Source organism: Chelonoidis abingdonii, chromosome 2 (genome assembly GCF_003597395.2).
Source record: "Chelonoidis abingdonii isolate Lonesome George chromosome 2, CheloAbing_2.0, whole genome shotgun sequence".
Lineage (NCBI taxonomy): Eukaryota > Metazoa > Chordata > Testudines > Testudinidae > Chelonoidis > Chelonoidis abingdonii.
In genome coordinates, this window is record NC_133770.1 from 161,501,448 (window position 1) to 161,520,426 (window position 18,979).

Genomic DNA, 18,979 nt, shown 5'->3' on the forward strand with positions numbered 1-18,979 from the left:
ACAGGGCAGCGGCCAGAATTCCAGACTGGCAGTGAGCTGAGCCACTCAGCCCGCCACAACGTGCCATCAAAAATCAGCTTGTGTGCCACCTTTGGCATGCGTGCCATAGGTTGCCGACACCTGGCCTACACTGTGCTCCCACACCAGCTTCCGTAAAACCCCAGCTACAGTGGGATGAGCAAGAGTGACCACATCCACAGGCGGCTGCCAACCCCTCACCCCAGCAGAAGCAGAAGGTTGGTCATTGGGGTTCTGCTCCCTTCAGGAAAACACCCACCTCAGCCTGCTGATCCACATTCCCGCCACCGCTGCTCACCCATGGGCCACTTTCTCCCCACCCCTGCCCAGTGTGACCCACTTTGAGAAAGGAGTCAGGCCCCAATGGCAACAGGATGGGTGCACATAGGGTAGGGATTTACCAGCTGGGGTAAGGCAGGACTGGGACTCTCTCCATGCCAGGGCCATGACTTGATCTTATCCCCTAGTCAAGCCCTGAGCAACTGCACAGTCCCCAAGGACGTAAATATCTGGGAAAGCATCAGCCTCCAACTGGTTAATGATGGACTTATGTTTGCCAGGCTGAGTGGGTTACTGCTCTGAGGAAGCTACAAATTTCCCCTAGTCTGAGTGGTAAAGCAGTGGTAGAAGCCAGAGTGAAGATACTGCCCCCCTCCCACGCCCTGCTGGATTAGCAAAGCTGAGAGTCATGGCTGTATTAGCAAGAGAGACCCAAGGGCATAGGGAAGGATCAGCCATTCACAGCACCCACTTCAAAGTGCCACCTCTTCCCCCGTCTGGATGAGGATTGGTCCTGCTTTGAGCAGAGTGTTGGACTAGATGACCTCCTGCAATCCCATCCAACCCTGATATTCTGTGAGACAGGCATCAGGATCCAAACCTGGGGGGTGAGAATGGTCATGTTGGCATGTTGGCACAGGCACCAGCTCTGCCCTCAGCAATGCTGTGAATCTGAAGGAGCTGATGCAGAAGACCTCACGCAGTGACCTGTGGGAGCAGTGCAGGGACATTGCCATATATTGCACGCACTTGACTACTTCCACAAGCAGCAGATGAAGCAGATCACCCAGATGCTGTAGGATACTGGGGACTCCATTGAGGATAGGTGGGGCTTGACCTACTGCCACCACTTCCCCCTTCTGCAGCAGGACCCCCCTCTCTCCTGCATTATAGCATGGGGTGGTCCCTTCATAGTTACCCTGGCAAGCCAAACCTCTCCCCCTCTTATGGGATAGGGCTGAGGTTTCTTCCAGAGCCAACACTCTTTTCCATCTCATTCGGTGTTTTGGCACAGACCACACTGCTTCCAGCCGCCAGGGGACATGTCGTTGCTTCCTGTTATATGTCAGAGCCCTAGGCAAACCCCTTTGTCCAGGTAGTGAGGCTGCAAGATACTGGGTGATGGTACAAGTCTGTAGAAGCTGCAGTGGGGTGAACAAAACAAATACCCTATTGGATCAAATTCCAGCAGCCAACTAGTCCTTCCTCCAGTCTCTGACAGGAGCCAGCAGCTGCTTCAGAGGAAAATGCAAGATACTCTGCAGAAGGCACTTATGGGATAACCTGGCCCAAGGGGAAGTTTCTTTCTAACCTCCACACTCTATAGCTAGAGAATGATGAAAGACTGGGAGTCACTGCAGATACACAAAGAGGCTAAGGAAATGGGACCCATAATGGGCAGGTTCAGTAGGGTGGAAGGATGCATCAAAGAAATAGGCAGTAAAAAGCAGCTTGAAGCGTAGGGCCAGGCCAACCCAAAGGGTAGGCTCTGATGCTCGTGATTTTGCCTCAAGGCAGTGGAGGAGAGGCTGCAACCACTCACCCAGCTGGACCGATGTTTGCCCTGGGGAAGATGAAGATGTCTAATGGAGTAATGGTAACTGCCCCGATGTTGAAGGAGCCACTGCTGGATTGACATGCTGGTCAGTCCAGTTTGCCTGTGCCAGAGGGCTGGAGAACATCACTTGCAAAGATGGTCTGGTAGACTCTGTTCTCAGCCTTCCGGGCAGACTGGAAGCAGGATGGTGGCCTGGAGGAATGCAGCAGGCTATAAGCCCTTGGCTCAGTTCTGGCTGAGCAGTGGTGGATGGGTAGGGACGGGATGGGAGAAATCACATCTAAGCTAACAACAACAAAAACAACAATGCAAAATGACTAAATGAAAGGAGGAAATTTATTTCTTCTTCTTGGATTGGGCCCAGTTATATAAGAAGGAAGTTTCATTGCTTCAGAAGAAAGGGTGCAGCAGGTGAGTGGTGTATACCTCCTGGTGCATGGGGAACAGAGCACTAGTAGTTAGTAATGCATAATCTGCACCAGTTTAGTACCAATAGTGGATGTATTTTATGCACAAGACAGCTCAGACATGAAAAAGGAGAAAGAGGGTGATCCAAGTGGTTAAAGGATAAACACAATGACCAAGGAGATCTAGATACTTGCTCCCTATCTGCCACACAGCTCCTCTCTGACCATGGGTAAAATGCTTTTGCTGCACTCTGTCTCAGTTTCTCCATCAGTAGTGTTTGTGAGGTGCTTGGAGATCCTTGTGGAGCACACACTAGAGCAAGGTGAAGTATTATGCTGGCAAGGAAGGTGCTGTCCTGGCTTGCACTAAGCTAGAGAAAATAATTTCCAGGGAAAGAAAATAAGAGCAGGAATGTAAGAAGAGCTGGCTGGCTAAGCACTCTTACCACTGTGGCTGCACGGCGGAGCAGGTGACAGCTGTCATACTGGAAGCTACATCAAGTTCCAGTTGGCCTATACAGATGACTGCAGTGTTGAGATCTCATCTATGCCTAGTGGGAGCTGGTGCATCCCTAGCCTGCACTGCCTCTATGGGTGTACTCCTCTGAGTGGGAGAGGATAGGACTTGTCCTCTATGCTCATTCAGTCCTTAGCTATCTTCTAGCAGCACTTCCAATGGAGATCCATTCCCATGCTTGGAGGTACTTGGCTAAAGCTCCTAGGACAGGGCACTGGTCCTTCAGCAATAGACTGTTTCCACCCTCAGCTCTGTGCTGCCAGGAAGAAAGCCAGGGCTAGGAGAGGGAGACACTCCCCTCTGTGGCTGTGGAAATACTTCACACCCCCTCTACAGCTGGCCACCAGCTTATGGCCAGCCTGGGGTCACAGCAGCATACATGCTGCTTGTGCAAGGGGACAGGGCCTTTTTGCAGCATGCTTCTTCAGCTGGGGTCAACATCTCCCCATTGCTAATAAATCATCTGCCAGCAGGGTACAGGCTTGCAGAAGGCAGGGTAGAAAGGGCAATCTCAAACTCTTCCCTTATCCCTCCCTTTCCCCTACTTGCAACCCAGCCCTCTGCTGGAAGAAGCTTCCTCAGATTCCGGTGAAAGCGATAGGCTCAGGCTTGTCTCCTGCTTCCTCCCTTCCCTGATTGCTAGAGAAAGTCACTCCAGCTGCTAAAGCTAGAAAGCATATTCACCGTTAGCTACAGTCAGAGCCCGACTGAATGCTTCGGCTGCTGTCTGGAGACCAGTCCCTGCTGCCTTCTCAGTTAGTTTAGCTATTTCATGCCACCTTTGCAATGCTGATTGCTGCTAACACCCAGGGAAACCAGCTGCAGGCTTCAGACATGTAATAGATGAAAATAAGCTTGCTGTAGCTCAAAAGCTTGTGTCTCTCACCAACAGAAGTTGGTCCAATAAAATATTACCTCACCCAGCTTGTCTATGTAATACAGGGCCATGGCGCCTGCAGGGGCATCTAAATGCGCCTGCGTCCTGGCCGGCGGTCGAGCATCCGCCGAAATGCCACCAAATTTCAGCAGATGCTCGACCACCACCACGGTCCTTCCTCTGGCGCCCGTCAGATGAAAAGGTTAGGGACCACTGATGTAATAAATGAGGCATTTGCTCACAACCCCCTTCTGCCTCTATTTTCATTTGTAAATTCCTGCGTGTTGCTCCTTCTCTTCTTGCAAAAACCAGGCCCATGCCCTCTCCTTCCCCTAGCTGCTGCACTGCTCCAAAATCCAGCTTCCCCAGCCAAAGGAGCATTGGATGTGAGGCAACAGAGTTGCCACCCCAGACCAGCATCTTTGGACAGATGAAACCGACACAGGTAGGACAGAACAGCAACAAACTGATGAGGGTGGGATCCAAGAAGCCCTGCATGCTAGCTGCAGTAGGACATTTTTCCATAGGGTGGAACGGCTGGTGATCTCTGGGGCAGTGCTTCCTTACAGAGTAAGTCCACAATGTACAAGCTGCTACAGAAGCACTGGCTCTGGAGAAAGGTTTCCTATGCAGAAGCTAGAGCGCACTGGTGGATTGGGACCTGACAACTACACCTGTACATGTTCTCAAGTAGGGTGGAGGGGAAAAATGAACATTAAGGAGAGTCCTGAATACACAGCAAAGGATGAATCAACTTGCCAGACAGGTATCAGTAAGGATGCACTGTGACATCACAGGGAGAAATGATCTCATTGTCGTCATAGCACTGGCTTGTTTCCAGGGTTGAGCTCAGACGCCATGGAGGGCAGCTAAGCCTTCACACCCAGGGTCCAGCTGCTTGGGGTGTCGGTGGAGGTCGCTCAGTGCAGATGAGAAAAAACACTGCAGGATCTTAGCATCTGGAAATCTGGTGTTAAAGCCTCATTTGATGAGCACCAGGGATTTACACTGTGCTTGGGAGGAAGCGCACAATGTCACAGTAGTGAAAGCCTCCTCTGCCGCTTGGCCTGAAATAAGTCATTCATTCATGGAAAGAGACTGTATGGACTGAATGTATGCCTTACCCTTCTGAGACCAAGCTGGAGGTTAGAACAAGGGACCTCCTTACCATCAGAGACATTAAGAGGAATCTTCCTCTCCACCTTTCCGTGTCAGCAAGGTAGGCATAGCTGCACACATTGCTTCACAGATCACAAGATGTCAGGCTGGCAGGAGTACATCAGCAGCTTGATGAGAGACGGGCTGTGCTGCGATGCAGCAGTGATCTCCTTGGCTCACCAGCAGCTCCTGGCTGCCCACCCAGGTGGGGTTCTGGCAAACATGACTCAACTGGAGATCCAAGCACTCCTGGATAGGAATAGAGACACCCTTCTCACCAAGGGAGCCACACTGGGTGGGGTCAAGTGTCTGGTGATCCGGGACAATCTCTACACAGACACCCACAATTATACCATGGACCTCCGGACCAAACAGCAAGAGAACAGCGACACCTGCACCAATGCCATTACGGTTGCCCTGGCCAATCCAGTGTGCCTCATCCTGGTGGGCCAGGACGGGATCCAGGGAGGAACACTGAACCTGAAGGCTTTCAAGATGGTGCGTTACATTAAGAACTCAATGCACCAATAAAGGCAAATCCTGAGTGACCTCCTTCCCCTGGTCACGAGTTCCTCTTTACTCCTGTACCTGTAGGACAACCCCCTCAGGTACAGAGCAGCCCTTAGAACACCCTGTTGATTAAGTGCATTCCTTCTGGGCTCCAAGGCTAGATATGGTAACATCCTATGGCAGTTAAGTCCCAATGGAATGATTTGCCAAACCTACCTACTATGCAAGGGGAGGGGGCACATACACCACACTAAGGATCTTCTGAGAGCCTGAACAACCCAACAACAACAGGAATTGCTTGCAGCTTTGGCTGTCAGAAAGGCACACTCCTCCAGCATCCTCATTGTAGGGGACAATGCAATAGCTAGTGGGCCTAGGCCCTAGATTCTGATTTTTTGCCATATAAGAGATACGAGTTGCAACAGTATGACTCTGTCAACACAGACAATACTTAAATTCTGAGAATTAAAAGCCTTTCTATAGGGATCCCAACTACTAGGCTTTCCTAATAATAAAGACATTCCTGGCCATCGTAGTTGTGGAGAGCAGTATTTCTCAACTACCAGTCCTGGACCGGTGCCAGTTCCTGAGAATTCCCTGACACAGTTTAGGAAGGCAGCAAGCCAGTCCTGGGTATCAAAAAGAATGAGAAACACTGGTGTAGTGCATCAATGCCATGGATGTGCTGGGGGCTTGCATCTGAAGACAGCTAAACTGTTAGAAGTTGGGCTTACAAAGATGGGCACTTTCCACCTTATTTTACCCTCCTTTGAGTCAAGGAAACATTAAACCATAGAGTCCAACTCAGAGGTTGACCATTACACCGTCATTCATCCCAGCAGAAACATGTCCAATGGCCTTAGCAATACCTTTAATACCCTCACCTCTCACAGCATGCACACCTAGTTTTCAGGCCAATAAAGCTGATTATCTGGATGAGTGAGACTTTGCTACTGGCTTCTGAATTGCAGAGAGCAGGATGTTTTATGTTCCCATCAAATAAAGCCTTGAGATTTCACAAATTTCTATCAAAACTGTGGTAGCACCAGGACCGGCTGTTTGTTTTAACCAGATAGTGAATATTTACTGAATGACTCTCCTTGCCTCCTACAGTAGTAAGAGTATATAGTGCATGTTAAACAAGAGTTAGGGACTGGGCAGACTAGGATACCAAGCCCATCTCAAGCAACAAGTTTGGTGGAGGAGAAAAGATGAACCCCACAGAAAACGCCCAGATTCTATCGACCTGGCTTGTGACAGTACATCCAACCTGTCAGAGGGCTGGGTAAAAAGTGCATATAAGATACTACTGAGGAAAGATAACTGCAATATTGCAGGGAGCTAGAGGGCAGACGGATAGGAAAAGGTGGCCTCTAGGATGACAAGATTTGGAAAACTGCAGCAAGGAAGAGCAGATTCCCAAATGCAGGGTGGAGGGGATAGTGAGTTTCACGGAGAGAGGAGAGCACACAAGATAGTAAGTACAGAGAGGACGCATGATAGCCTGCTAGGAATAAGCTGTAGCCCACACACCTATACCACGTGCGCACATGGAAGCAGTTTTATTCCACTTTGATTTCCACACGCAACCCATGCAATGCTCCCGGTATAATCCAGCAGCCTTGACACCACACTGCAGCAAGTGCAGCTCTTTCCATTGGCTCTACCAGACAGAGGCCACAAAGACAAGCTGCTGGGTCTTTCAAGAGCAACTACCCCAGTGGAAAACCACTTCATTGGCACAAGCGTCTGGGGGAGATAGACAGCTACTTTTAGCTGCTCACATAAACCTGGGGAGAAGTTCGGGGTGTCTGAAGACTCAGCAGAAGAGGTGGAATTAGCTGGTTTCTGTGGAGTACTCCAGAACCTAAGTGGTCATTAAACAGAGAGGGTGTTGGCCATCCTGTTTCTCTACAGCCTCAATAATACAGTGAATGCACTGGGAACTTGTTACGTCAGCAGCCAGATGGGAGAGTTTGAAGGGTGCTGAATGCATTTTGGACCAAGGCTACATTTTAATATATTAAACTCCCAAAAGCAAGACTGGCAGCTGGTAAAGTTATTGGCACCTTATTCCATGGCTTTCAAGTGGTGCAGGCTGGAAAATTTAAACACACACTTTGCATTTGGACAGCACTTTAGGAGTTCAAAGTGCTATCTGGACATTGGCAAACAGGTCTCTCAGCTTCAAGATGGGGGAAATTCACCCATAAAGCCATATCACACATTTACTGGACACAGGGCCTAGCCTTTTAAAGGAATACTTAAAGGATAAGAGGCAGTGTCTCTCTCTGGGCAGTCACCGGGTGATGTGAAAGCAAGCCCTTGAATGACTGCATCCCCCTTCTAAAGAGCAGTAGGGCCTCAGGGTATCTGCACTGCGAATAAAAACTTGTGGCTGGCCTGTGCCTGCTGACTCAGGCTGCAGGGCTGTTTAAGTGCAGTGTAGACTTGTGGGCCTGAGCTACAGCCTGGGCTCTGGGACCCCGAGAATGGGAGGGTCCCAGAGCCCAGGCTCCAGCCCATGCCCGCAAGGCTACACTGCAATTAAACAACCCTTTAGACAGAGCCTGAGTCAGCTGGCATGGGCCAGCCGAGGGTGTCTAACTGCAGTGTAAACATCCTATAAACACATACAGGCTGCTACAGCTAAGGAGGCAGAATTTCAGCCTGGATGTTGACAGGCAGATCAGATACCCGATAGGAACAGCTCACTTCATATCTCTGGTCAAAGGGAAACCACTGGTAAAAGTTTAACAGTCTCCAAGATGGGGCCCTGGGCTTGGCTTCCGGGCTTTTCCTAGCAGGGCTTGGGAGGGTGAAAGAGGCAGAGGCAGCTCACTCAACCACAGGGGGAGCAGAAGGAAGCAGCTTGAGTTGCTTTGTCATGCCTCCTGGACCAGTCCTCCTTCAGCCCAATGGTGGCAGCTGGATGTAGAGACTCTGCCAGTGCAAGGCAGGTGGACATGGTAAGATGCCGCAGGTTCATATACAGTCAGAAGTGGGGAAGGAAATCTCCCTCACTGGTACCAAAAGGCTATGGCACACCCCACCCATGCCTGAAACCCAAACCCCTGTTGTCTCAAGTCCAGTGCTAGGTCCACAGGCAGAGGCTAGAGTCACTGTAGCTTTTCTATATACACAGGGTGGGAACATATGTAAACTCGTGCCAGTGGGGACAGGAGTGCATTTGTCCCCTGTAATTCTTGTTTATAGCTACAGCTGGAGGGGAGGAGCCCTCCCAACTCCCCTTGCTCTGAGCACAGTCAGCAAAGAACATGGGTGGGAGGCTTCTAAGAGCAAGATGCCCCTAGGCAGCATAGTGGCACAGAGGGCATTGCACGGCCCCAGTGAGAAACCCTCCTCTGACATGCACCTGCGTCCTGTAGCCAGAACAAAACCTGAACTGGTATGGACATCCCAGGCCGACGAGAGGAGCAGCCAACCTCTGAGCTGAACCTCCACCAAGGAGAGGAGAATACCACAGAGAACTCCACCCCTTCTTTCCTTTCTCTTATCGATGCCTGTGTTCCAGCAGGGACTCAAAGTCTGGGGAACACACCAGCTTGTGCTTCACGTGTCCCAGGATGATCATCTCTCCAGTTCTGCTGTCTCCAATGCCCACAGATACCAGCTCCTTTTAACAACACAGGAAAAACCATTAAAAACAGCCAGATCCACTCTCTGTTTAGAGATTACCTACCCATGAGAATAAAGAGGAAGTTTCCCCAAGGCAAGGAGATGCAATCTTCATCAGGGCTGGCTTCAGGCCAATTCCCCCGATTCCCCCGAGTTGGACCCCACGCCTAAGCGGGCCCCGCGCCTAATTTAGTCGCCTTTTTAATTTTTACACACCCAGCGGCACTCCGGGTCTTCGGCGGCAGGTCCTTCTGTACCACGGAAGACCCAGAGCGAAGACTCAGAGTGTCACTGGGCGAGTCATCTCTGCTGGGGCCCCGTCGAAACTATTCAAATTGGGCTCCGCTCTTCCTAAAGCCAGACCTGATCTTCATGATCACTCAAGAGAGCTATGCTGTAGCTTAACTCCCTGGCCCTGATTCATTCCATGAGTGTTACTCTCCCGTCAAGCATTGATTTCTTAGGCCTTGGCTACACTGTCGCTTTACAGCACTGCAACTTTCTCGCTCAGGGGTGTTAAAAGCGCCAGTGTAAACAGTGCTCCAGCGCTCGGAGCACGGCTCCCAGCGCTGTAAGCTAATCCCCATGGGGAGGTGGAATACCTGCAGCGCTGGGAGAGCTCTCTCCCAGCGCGAGCGCCATGACCACACTTGCACTTCAAAGTGCAGTACAGTTGCAAGTGTAGCCATACCCTAATGCTCTGTTGTATGCATCTGAACTCTGGAGGGGAAACAATTCCTTCCCAGCAGAGACAGCCGAGCCCAGAAACTCATCTTCTGGCTGTCTAGGCACCAGGATCCTCTGTGTGCTGATTACAGACAAAGCCAGTAGATGGTAGACTAAATCCTTGCTAAACCGTAGGCTTCCCAAGTCCTCCCAAAGCAAGTGAGCTGGGGTTCTCTCTCTCTCATCCACTGTCTCCAAAATCATCTCCCCACTTCCGGTGTTGGGGGTGTGGATGCTATAAGCCTTCATATCTTGGGGCCTCTTCCTGACCCCAAATAAGATAGCAGCAGCTCTTCTCAGTCCTCGAAGGGCACATCAAGTGGATGGCTCAGGGGAGTAAGATTTAGATACAGAACCCTGCACCTCCAAGGCGCTGGTTCAAGTCAGGCCCAGTTGGAGAGTAGATAAAGTCACTGCTACCTGACGGCTGCTGGATGGGCCTCTCATGAAATGAGTACTGAAGACTCAGCCCAATTCCTAGCAGCTAGGGGTCCATAAGATGGTGTTTATATACCATGGCGATGTACTGGGTTTTGTGACCCATGATGTCTAACAACTGGCTCAGACTAACCATCTCAATTGAGAGGCCAAGGACTGAACAGACCCTGGAGAGAGAACGCTCCTCTCAAGCATGCGGGGGGGCGGCCCTCAAGGGCAAGTCAGGACTGAAACACACAGGCAATAGGGCAGTAAGTAAGTGTTTGGGGATGGAGGAAGCATTCCTCAGGCTCCCAGCCTGTCATCTGTTACCACCACTAAATTCACCATAGACACAAGAACAAACCATTTCCCATGCATGCTGGCCGCTGAGCAAGCTGTACCTGCAAAAAGGAGCAGGGGGTCCCCATGGTCACGTCCAGAGTCACTTTGCCCAGAACCAGCTGCACCTTTCCTGATTTGCGGATCAGCAGCTTCCCCACCTGCCCTTCAGGCAGGTCCCCCAGGGTGCAGATGTTCTCAGCCTGCTTGGCCTCCTGTGGAGAGAAACATTCAGGGTTAAAGTGGTGCAGCTCCTTTACCCTGGTCACCCCAGTGCTCTTCTCCAGTCAAGAGTTGGGATGCTCATGCCTTTCCTTGAAGGAGTCTCTCCAAAGAGGAGCAAGAGAACCTGTAAGATATGTCTCCACCTCCATGCAGTGAGGCTCAGGTGTGCTGTATCATTGGACAGACGTTAATTGCCTCTTTCTTTCAAAATTTAATGCAAGTTCCATCAGTGCCGAAACAATGCAGCCTCCTTCAAAACCAGAGCCTTCCTTACATGCCGAGGTTGCAAGCATATCTGCAACCTGGCTCAAGCTGGTAGGATGTCAAAGGCCAATGGGTTTGGGGAACTTGCATAGTGGAAATAGGAATTGCCATGAGCCAAGACGCAGACTGAGCTGCTTACAGAAACTGCATCAATGAAATCCTAGGTGCTTTTGGGGAGCATGTGAAGGACCCAGTGAAGGAACTGGGGAGCACTGTTAAAGTTGCCTTTGTGCCCTCCCCACCCCAGGTCTCTCACCACTGGATACAGCAAAATTCCCAGAAATGCCAACACAGACTGTCCCTTGTTGCATTGCTCCTTCTCCCATTGCACATGCACACCAGTGCCCCAGTGGAAGCCTCTGTCTGACAGGGCTCAGCTCTTAGCTAAGTTTTACCTACAGCTTCTGCTGATGGGCATCCCGAGCCCACATGCTTCCTTAGAGCCTAGCTACAATATATGCATACAGCTCCCATCTAAACAGGGGTGATGCACTGCAAGCCAGCCCCCTGCTACAGTGTACATCTCATTCCCGCACCAGGGAGAGTTCAGTAAGGGTCCCGCTTGATCTTGTACCTGGTTCTTCTCCTGCTTCACCATCACCATCTGTCCCTCCTCATTCTGCACCTCTGTTTTGATGGGCTTGGTGTCCTGCGTGGGCGGCTGCCCAGGGAGCGTGTCCGGCAGCTGCAGAAAGACCAGCTCCTCCTCCTTGGTCAGGCTCAGACTCTGCAGCAACTCTGCCACGGAGATGTCTTGCGGGTAGCTGGGAGGTGCCTTTGTCTGAGACGGCTTGGCAACCGCCGGTGGCTCCTTTGAGTCCTCCTCATCGCGGGGCTCCTCTTTCACTAAGAGCAGAGACAAAACCGCAGAGCTCACTGGGGTGGAGACAAGATCACAGGCTATCTGTACTCCACCACGAGCGCCCTGTTAGACAACAGCCATTTTCCCATGCTCTGGGAGTGTCCGCTTCACACACCCTGTGGGTGGGAGGGAAAGAGGCTCTAGCCACCTGCAGTGAACCTTGCAGCAGAATAACCAGGGGCACAGGAAGAACATTGACCTCTGGTGCATTTATTTCACCTGTCAGGCCCAGTCCTGTAAGGTGTTAAGTCCCATTGGGAGTCAGTGGGAATTGAAGCTCTCAGCACCATGCAGGACCTGACCCTTAGTGATCAGGATGACGGGAAACGTCATATGTAGTTAACGTCTGGGCTACACATTGAGCCTCTTGAATAAACCCTTGGTTCTGGGTGGTTTCTCATCCCCTTCTCAAGAGCTGGAGACAAGAACCATCCTCAGTTAGAGCGAACAGACTTGTACAGCACTGTACCTCTTGTGACCTCTTAGTATGTTGGACCATTCACAGCAGCACATCCCCACGTGGTTTCCCTTCACCCCCTGCAAAACTCTGTACCTTGCTCCTCTTCTGATCAGCGAACCCCTGATATTCACTGGGGCAGGGAGGCTGGAAATAGAAGGGCCAGACCAAATATATGAGACCTGCTAGGAAGGTCTCCCAGGGATACCTTTCAGTCAATAGCCAGTACGCTTAGCTGAATGCTTGGATTTTGTGAGTACAATGGCACAAATCAGCTCCATGTTCCGCTACCCCAAGCATTCAAGCTGCGAGGCTGTAGCTAGGGCTGGTGAGCTTAGCCCCCAGGGCTTATATCCATAGGGATCCCAGCACAGAGTCTGACCATGATAGGCTTGGATCCAGTACCTTTCACTGAAGGCAAATCCACTTCCATCATCTCTTCCTTGGTGCTGGTGGCGAAAGGCTTCACATCTTCCTGGTCTTCGCCCTCCTCCTTGAACAGCCAGCCTGAGTGGGCCAGGGGCAGCTGAACTGGCTTGTTCCGGATGTCATTCCTCAAGCGTGGGTCATCAAGGAACTGAAGGAGGAAAGAGGGAGAGGGAAAAGAGTCAGAAGGTAGAATATCCCTCAGTGCGATAGAGGGGAGAGCTGCCAGCCAGGACTTATCCGGGACACTGGACACAGAGAAGACAAATACTCTGACAAATACTTCATAACCCCTATGCAGCTAGGCACCACTGCCCCCCATTTTACAGAAGCGGAAACTGAGGTACAGAGGGGAAGTGAGTTGTGACTGACATGGCAAGTTGACAACAGAGCTAAGGCCCCAACCCAGGAATCCTGCCTTCCAGTTCTGCACACCAGCCACGCCCGGATACTGTAATCCTATAACTTCGCGCCACCCGTAAGAGCGCTTGGTCTGATCTGTGTACAAGCCAGCCCCACAGAAGTCAATGGGAGCTGTCTGTGACTGCTGTAGGATCAGGCAACATCAGTATTCTCTCCTCTCCATGAGGCAGTAAAGTCAGGAGAGTAACCGGTGGTGAGTCTGAAGCTCCCTCTGCTGGATACAGAAACTGACTCTTGGGGAGCAGCAGGGATGTCCCACCTCTGGGGAAACAGCCACTAGGCCCTAGGTGTCTTGCTGGCAGGGGTAGAATTGGGGCCTCCCAGACTAACAAACATCAGGGAACCAGAAGCCCTAAACTCCCTCCTCAATCTCCACGACCCCCACCAATGGAACAATCATGGAGTAGGCACTTCTGTTCCAGCAGGTTGGAGAATTATAGCTCTGCGTCCCAGATAGTACCATCCCCTCCTCCCAGCCTTGCTTACATCATCCTTTTCCAGCATACGCAGGATCTGCTTGGTCTCCTCGTCCGTCTCCCTCTTCTCTTTCTTTATGTTGATGATGTGGGAAGGTCCAAAGTCTGACATGTCCACAGTCTTATCCCAGGTGCCTGTGTGAAAGAGAAGGAGAGCACAGGAGTGAAGGTTTGGAACAGGGATAATCCCTTTGCGAAGCACTGTATTTCAATCCCTCTTTTCTTGGTGTGACGCACTGCAGCCCGGGATCCCCTTGTTCCACTCTAGAACAGAACAGCACAAGCAGTGCAAGCTTCTCCCAATACTAGCCTGCCAACGTGCCTCCACTCTGGCCTAGAGGAACTGCACCTCTGGGGAGAGAGGGTAGCTCAGGACTAGTCTTCACTGCAAGTTATCTCAAGTTACTACATGAGTTAGCTGAGCTCGAGTGAGCACGGTCACAGTGCAAAAACAATATCAAGTTACACGGAGTGAACGGATCAGCAGCTGATGAGTTGTTATAACTTAGGCTGCTGCATCCCCACTGCATTAGTAGCTTAAGCATTAGCAGACTTGAGCATCAATCCACAACAACAACTCCGCAACAGCTCAGTGAGCTTGACTTTAAAGCACTACTTAACTCGAGCTAGGTGTGTGCATGCAAACAGGCACTGGGTTGGGGCAACACTTGAGTTACAGCTTGAACTCACATTGCGGTGAAGACAAGGCCTCATTCTCCAGCCAGAAAAGAGACTCTCCAGTCTTGACTTCCCCAAGTGCATGTTACACAAGCCACCAGGACATTTGCCCACTAGGAACAGCACTGAGACCCACCACACAATGAACTGAACAGTGGTGACTTCAATGGGCTGAATTGAAACTGGTAACCCTGTGGTGAAGAGCTTTCTTACCCCAGTGTAGATCACTGAACCCTTCCAAACCCCAGGTCATTTTATTTCAAATCTTTGCATAAAGACAGTACCAACGTTAACAAAAACAATCAAGCCATGGACAGCACCTTTCATTCCAAAGTGCTTTCACGATTCTGGCACAAAGATACATGCAAGCTGGGCACAGGGATCACTCAAGTTGCCACCAAAATGCAGCATCTCTTCCTATCACTGGCCTTTGCTGTAAGTCATCTCCAAGGAGAAAAAGCAAAGCAGAAGGGAGACCCTGGGAAAAGTGGCTTCTGTGACACCCTCCTGCCCCCACAGCTGTAAGTGCTGTCTACATTCCTGCTAACAGTACCCTTCTTCTTCATCATTTCTGCTGGGCCTTGCTCAAAGATGGAATGGGACTGAATGATCTCCGGCCTCCCTCTGCCTCGCCCATGGCCATCTCGCTGCCGATCCCGATCTCTCTCTTTCTTCTCTTTCTTGATGGAGATATCCTCTTTTGGCCTGGAGAAAAAGGTTTGATGAGGTATTGCTTATTGCAAGCTTAAAACGCTCCTGCTGAATCCTAACACACTTGAAATAATCCACCCTCACATCTTATAGTGTAGTTACATACACTCAGAAGATGCCAGAATATTTTACAAACTGTCTATAGCAATCACTGCAAAGCAGCCAACCTTGGGGTGGAACGTGGAGGCTGTTTAATAGTGCACAGCGACCAGTACACATTAATCTGGCTTTTAGATAATCACATCCCATTCCACTGAGACAATATAAGGTGGTCACTTACTCTTCTTTAATCTTCCTGCTAATTATGTTGGGGGTGAAAGTTTTCTACAGAAAACAAAAACAAAAAAAAAATGATTACATCACTTGTTCAGAATGTGACAAATATAAGCCACAGAAAACAAATGGGAAGCTATTTGATGACTCCACCATCTGCTGCTGAGCTTTGTAACACGGTGCTAGATCCTGAGAGCCCTCAGCTCCCACTGATTTCAGTAGGAGCTGAAGGGAGCCAGGCCCTGGCCCTGGCCCTTGATGTAAATCTTGCTGTCTGGAGGTACTTTACATCAGTCTCTTGTTTTATCATGGTCCAATAGTTTCTTCCCACTGGAGGTGCTGTTTACAAGCCATCTTATGCACAGGCACCCAAATATCAGTCTAGGGTCTGACTATTTCAGTGCCTATGGATGAAAGATGCTTAAAAAATAGGAGTGAGGAAGCCTGGCACAGAACCAGTCTGGCTGCATTAAAGACTCAGACAATGCATTTGTGTCCCATACAACCCCCTCAGTTACCTCTACAGAAGGTGCCAGCCCCAGTTACACAAATTGCTCATGTGGCATCAGGAATGGGTTAGAGGGCAGCCTTTGAAAGAAGAGGCTACAGAAGACATGGAAACATGCAGAGATTGGCAAGGTCTTGCTCAGGCTGCCAGTTCAAAACAGAATAATGCTGTTTATCTAAGGCTTATTTTCCAACTGCTCTCCAGACATTCATTGATTAACCATCACATCCTGCTCTATAAGGCAAGTGTATTCCCCCACTTTCCAGATGGGGAAAGGAAATTGAAAGAGTGACTTGATCAAAGCCTCAGAAGGAGTTAGTGTCAGAGAAGGGAACAGAACAAGGAGATCTGATTGCAGAGGCTCCCGATCCAACAACTATACTACATAGGAACTGCCATATCTGACCACAACAGTGGTCTGTCTAGTGTGGTATCCTGTCTCCTCCTTATCAGATGTTGCATAGGAAGGTGTAAGCCACCCCAAAATGGACAACTTTCTTCTTAACCCAAGCAGTTAGTGTTTAGCTTACGCCCCTTCCTCCATCGGAGGCAGGCAGAAAGACACAAAAAACAAGTTGACACTGGAATTATTGTAATAAAAATCAGGTTTCTAAGCTTTTTAATATCAGGAGGAGGCATCTTCCATTAGACTCCAAAAAGGAGCCAAGAACAATTAGCAGCATCCCTCAAAGAAGTGTCACTGTAAGAGCACTAAGCACATCTGTTGAGTGTACAAACTCTTTGTGGCAGTGACTATGTGTTCTTGATCACTGTACAGCACCAGGTCATGGATACTACAGGCGAGATCCGGCACATGGTAAAGTCAGTGGTACTGACTCTGGTGGGTGCAGGATCAGGTTCTATAAAATGAGATCAAATTTATTTTATAGGCCACTTATTTGGTTAAAGAAAGTCAGGAGGGCAGTCTTCTCTGTGCAATTGGGGACACTTGCCTTTTTTACTCCTCCAAGGGTAAGATCTCGGGAACGGATGGAGGGGAGGCGCCCAGGGGTAATGGGGGTGGCAGGTCTCCTCCCTATCAGCCCCCGTGCCCCAGTGAGTCCAGGCCGAAGGCTGCCTGGGTTTCCAGCGTCGTTGCCTGAACTCCCCTCCGACATCCTTCCAGTTACCTGGGAAGAGAAACATCAGAGGGAACAACACAGCTGAAATTTCCAGCAACCCAAAGAGCTGACACCTGGAAACCCATTTCCCGAGCCAGAAGGAATGGAGGTGGTGCTATAGCCATGCCGACTCCTTTGCTGTACAGACACAGCTCAGTCAGGAGGAGGAAGAGGAATCTGTTGCGATTGGGAGAAAAGGGAATAAGGCTAATTGCTAGGACAAGAAATTAACAAATCACAAGGACAAAAGAGGCCCGAGATACCAGGGGCACGATTAACTGAAGGGAACTTTGGAGGGTGCGGGGGAGCAGGGGGCAGGGCACAGCCTGCATGTAAGGAAGGTGTACTGAGCACAGGAGGACAGCAGAGTTGGGAGATCTTTTGTGTAGCTCATCGGCCCTTTGCTGGACCGAGGTCGAGTTCCTCAAAAGGGGATCAGAAAGAAGGCCCACATACCCAGCCTTCACTATTTCAGGGCTCACACCCACACCCACCTTCCACCTGGTACCTTTGCTGTACACAGTCGGATCCCCCTCGTTACACGGGGGCTTTGACCCCTTCACTTCTCCCCACACGCAGGGGCTCAGTTACCTCCTAATGTCCATGTTATGAGGGAACTCTCCCTTGCTACAGGGGGAGGGCTCCCCCTGTCTTTAGGCCCCTCACTATAGGGGCTCAACATCCCACAGCAAGGGTCCCAGACACCTCCCTTTCAAGGCTCCCCCATCTCCAGGCACCCCCATAGCCGGCTCAGATCCCACCTCCTGTCTCCAGGCGTGCAACCCTTCCCCCTATAGGCTTCAACCCCATATTGCCATCTCCAGGCATACACCCACCCCCTTAGGGCCATCGTCAGGCTCACACACTCCATAGGAGCCTCTGAACCTACTCCCATCTCCAGGCACACCGTCCATAGCGAGCTCAATCACACTCATTCCTCCCCCGTCCAGACTTGCACCCCACATAGGGGGCTCAGGCCCCCCCCATAGGGGGCTCAACCCCCTCCCTCCGCCCAGACACGCATCCCCATAGGAGGCTCAGATCCCAACCCTTGTTACCTATCCCGGCCTCGACCAGCAGCAGCAGCAAGCAGGAAGATGATGACCCCACGATTGACCTTTCAACTCTAGCCCGCATGCGTAACCCCGCCATCTTTGTGAGGGGCAATGAAAGTAGAAGGACGCCAGCAGCACCGCCATGTTTGTGAGGGGCCCGCACTAGTAATGGAGAAAAGAGCGTGCCACCATCTTTGTGAGGGGCGACCGCCAACGTAGGCGGAAGTAGGCGCCATCTTTGTGAGGGACGCCCAGTAACTGGGGAAATAATTGCTGCTAGTGTGCAGGCTGGGGAGCTGAGGCAGGGGGCTGACTTGCCATGGTGACAAAGGAAATAAGTGGACAAATCGAGCATAGAATCCAGGAGTCTAGATTCCCAATCACTTTCCTCCTACTATTGCGATTAGTACCTACCTACCCTAATGCTACAATCACCCTGCCAAACCCTCTATATCATACTAGCATTTAAATGCCCATGCTAAGAACTGTACTGTAGACTGTCACTACCAAGATTCCCCAGGATGAGAGGAGGTAAATGCTGCTAGAAGCTTACTAGTGGCATCCATGGTTTAAATACCTGATGCCCCTCGTCTCATTCTTTGCAAATCAGTGTTGCCAACTCTTGCAATACTTACTGTTTTTCTTAAAAGCCTGAGCTCCTGGAGGATATGGATTGCATGAGATTTCACTGATTTTTTTTAATTTGAAAGAAAAAAGTATATTTCTAGCTCTCATTTTAGAGAAAAGCTTGAGAATGTGTCCTGAATGCATTTCAAAGGCTCAGAAACCAAAACACAAAACATTATTTTTTTAAATCTCACAAATTTTAGGCCACTCTCATGACTTTCTCAGGGACTGGCTCTTGATTTTTGAATGCTTGGGGGTTGGAAATACTTGCAACTGCAATTTTGCACTCACAGAACTATACACTCAGACTCAATTTTGCAGACACTCCTTACAGTGCTGTGATGTCTAATCACCTGGTTTTCAGGAGGCAGCCAAGCAGCTACATGTCAAAATATGGTACATCCAATTATCTGATCCCATAAAAC

General features: G+C 50.3%; 1 protein-coding gene and 1 pseudogene across 3 annotated transcripts; one reads left to right on the forward strand and one right to left on the reverse strand.

Annotated features, from left to right (window-relative positions):
• Positions 1-4,913: 4,913 nt before the first annotated feature.
• Positions 4,914-5,345, forward strand: LOC116836913 (profilin-2 pseudogene; annotated as a pseudogene).
• A 1,517-nt stretch (positions 5,346-6,862) lies between these two features.
• Positions 6,863-18,000, reverse strand: POLR3D (RNA polymerase III subunit D). Of its 3 annotated transcripts, none has more exons than XM_032800912.2 (9): positions 17,931-18,000; positions 16,705-16,881; positions 15,251-15,294; positions 14,813-14,964; positions 13,592-13,716; positions 12,662-12,833; positions 11,512-11,783; positions 10,511-10,663; positions 6,863-8,961 (listed from the first exon to the last, which is right to left on the reverse strand). In XM_032800912.2, exons 2-9 carry the CDS (start codon positions 16,867-16,869, stop codon positions 8,839-8,841), a joined length of 1,206 nt encoding a protein of 401 aa, XP_032656803.1. In that variant the 5' UTR covers positions 16,870-16,881; positions 17,931-18,000; the 3' UTR covers positions 6,863-8,838. The 3 variants fall into 3 exon arrangements, with proteins under 3 accessions (XP_032656803.1, XP_032656804.1, XP_074918865.1); XM_032800913.2 differs by having other exon boundaries at positions 16,705-17,049; positions 17,931-17,988; XM_075062764.1 differs by lacking the exon at positions 17,931-18,000 and having other exon boundaries at positions 16,705-17,356.
• Positions 18,001-18,979: the final 979 nt, after the last annotated feature.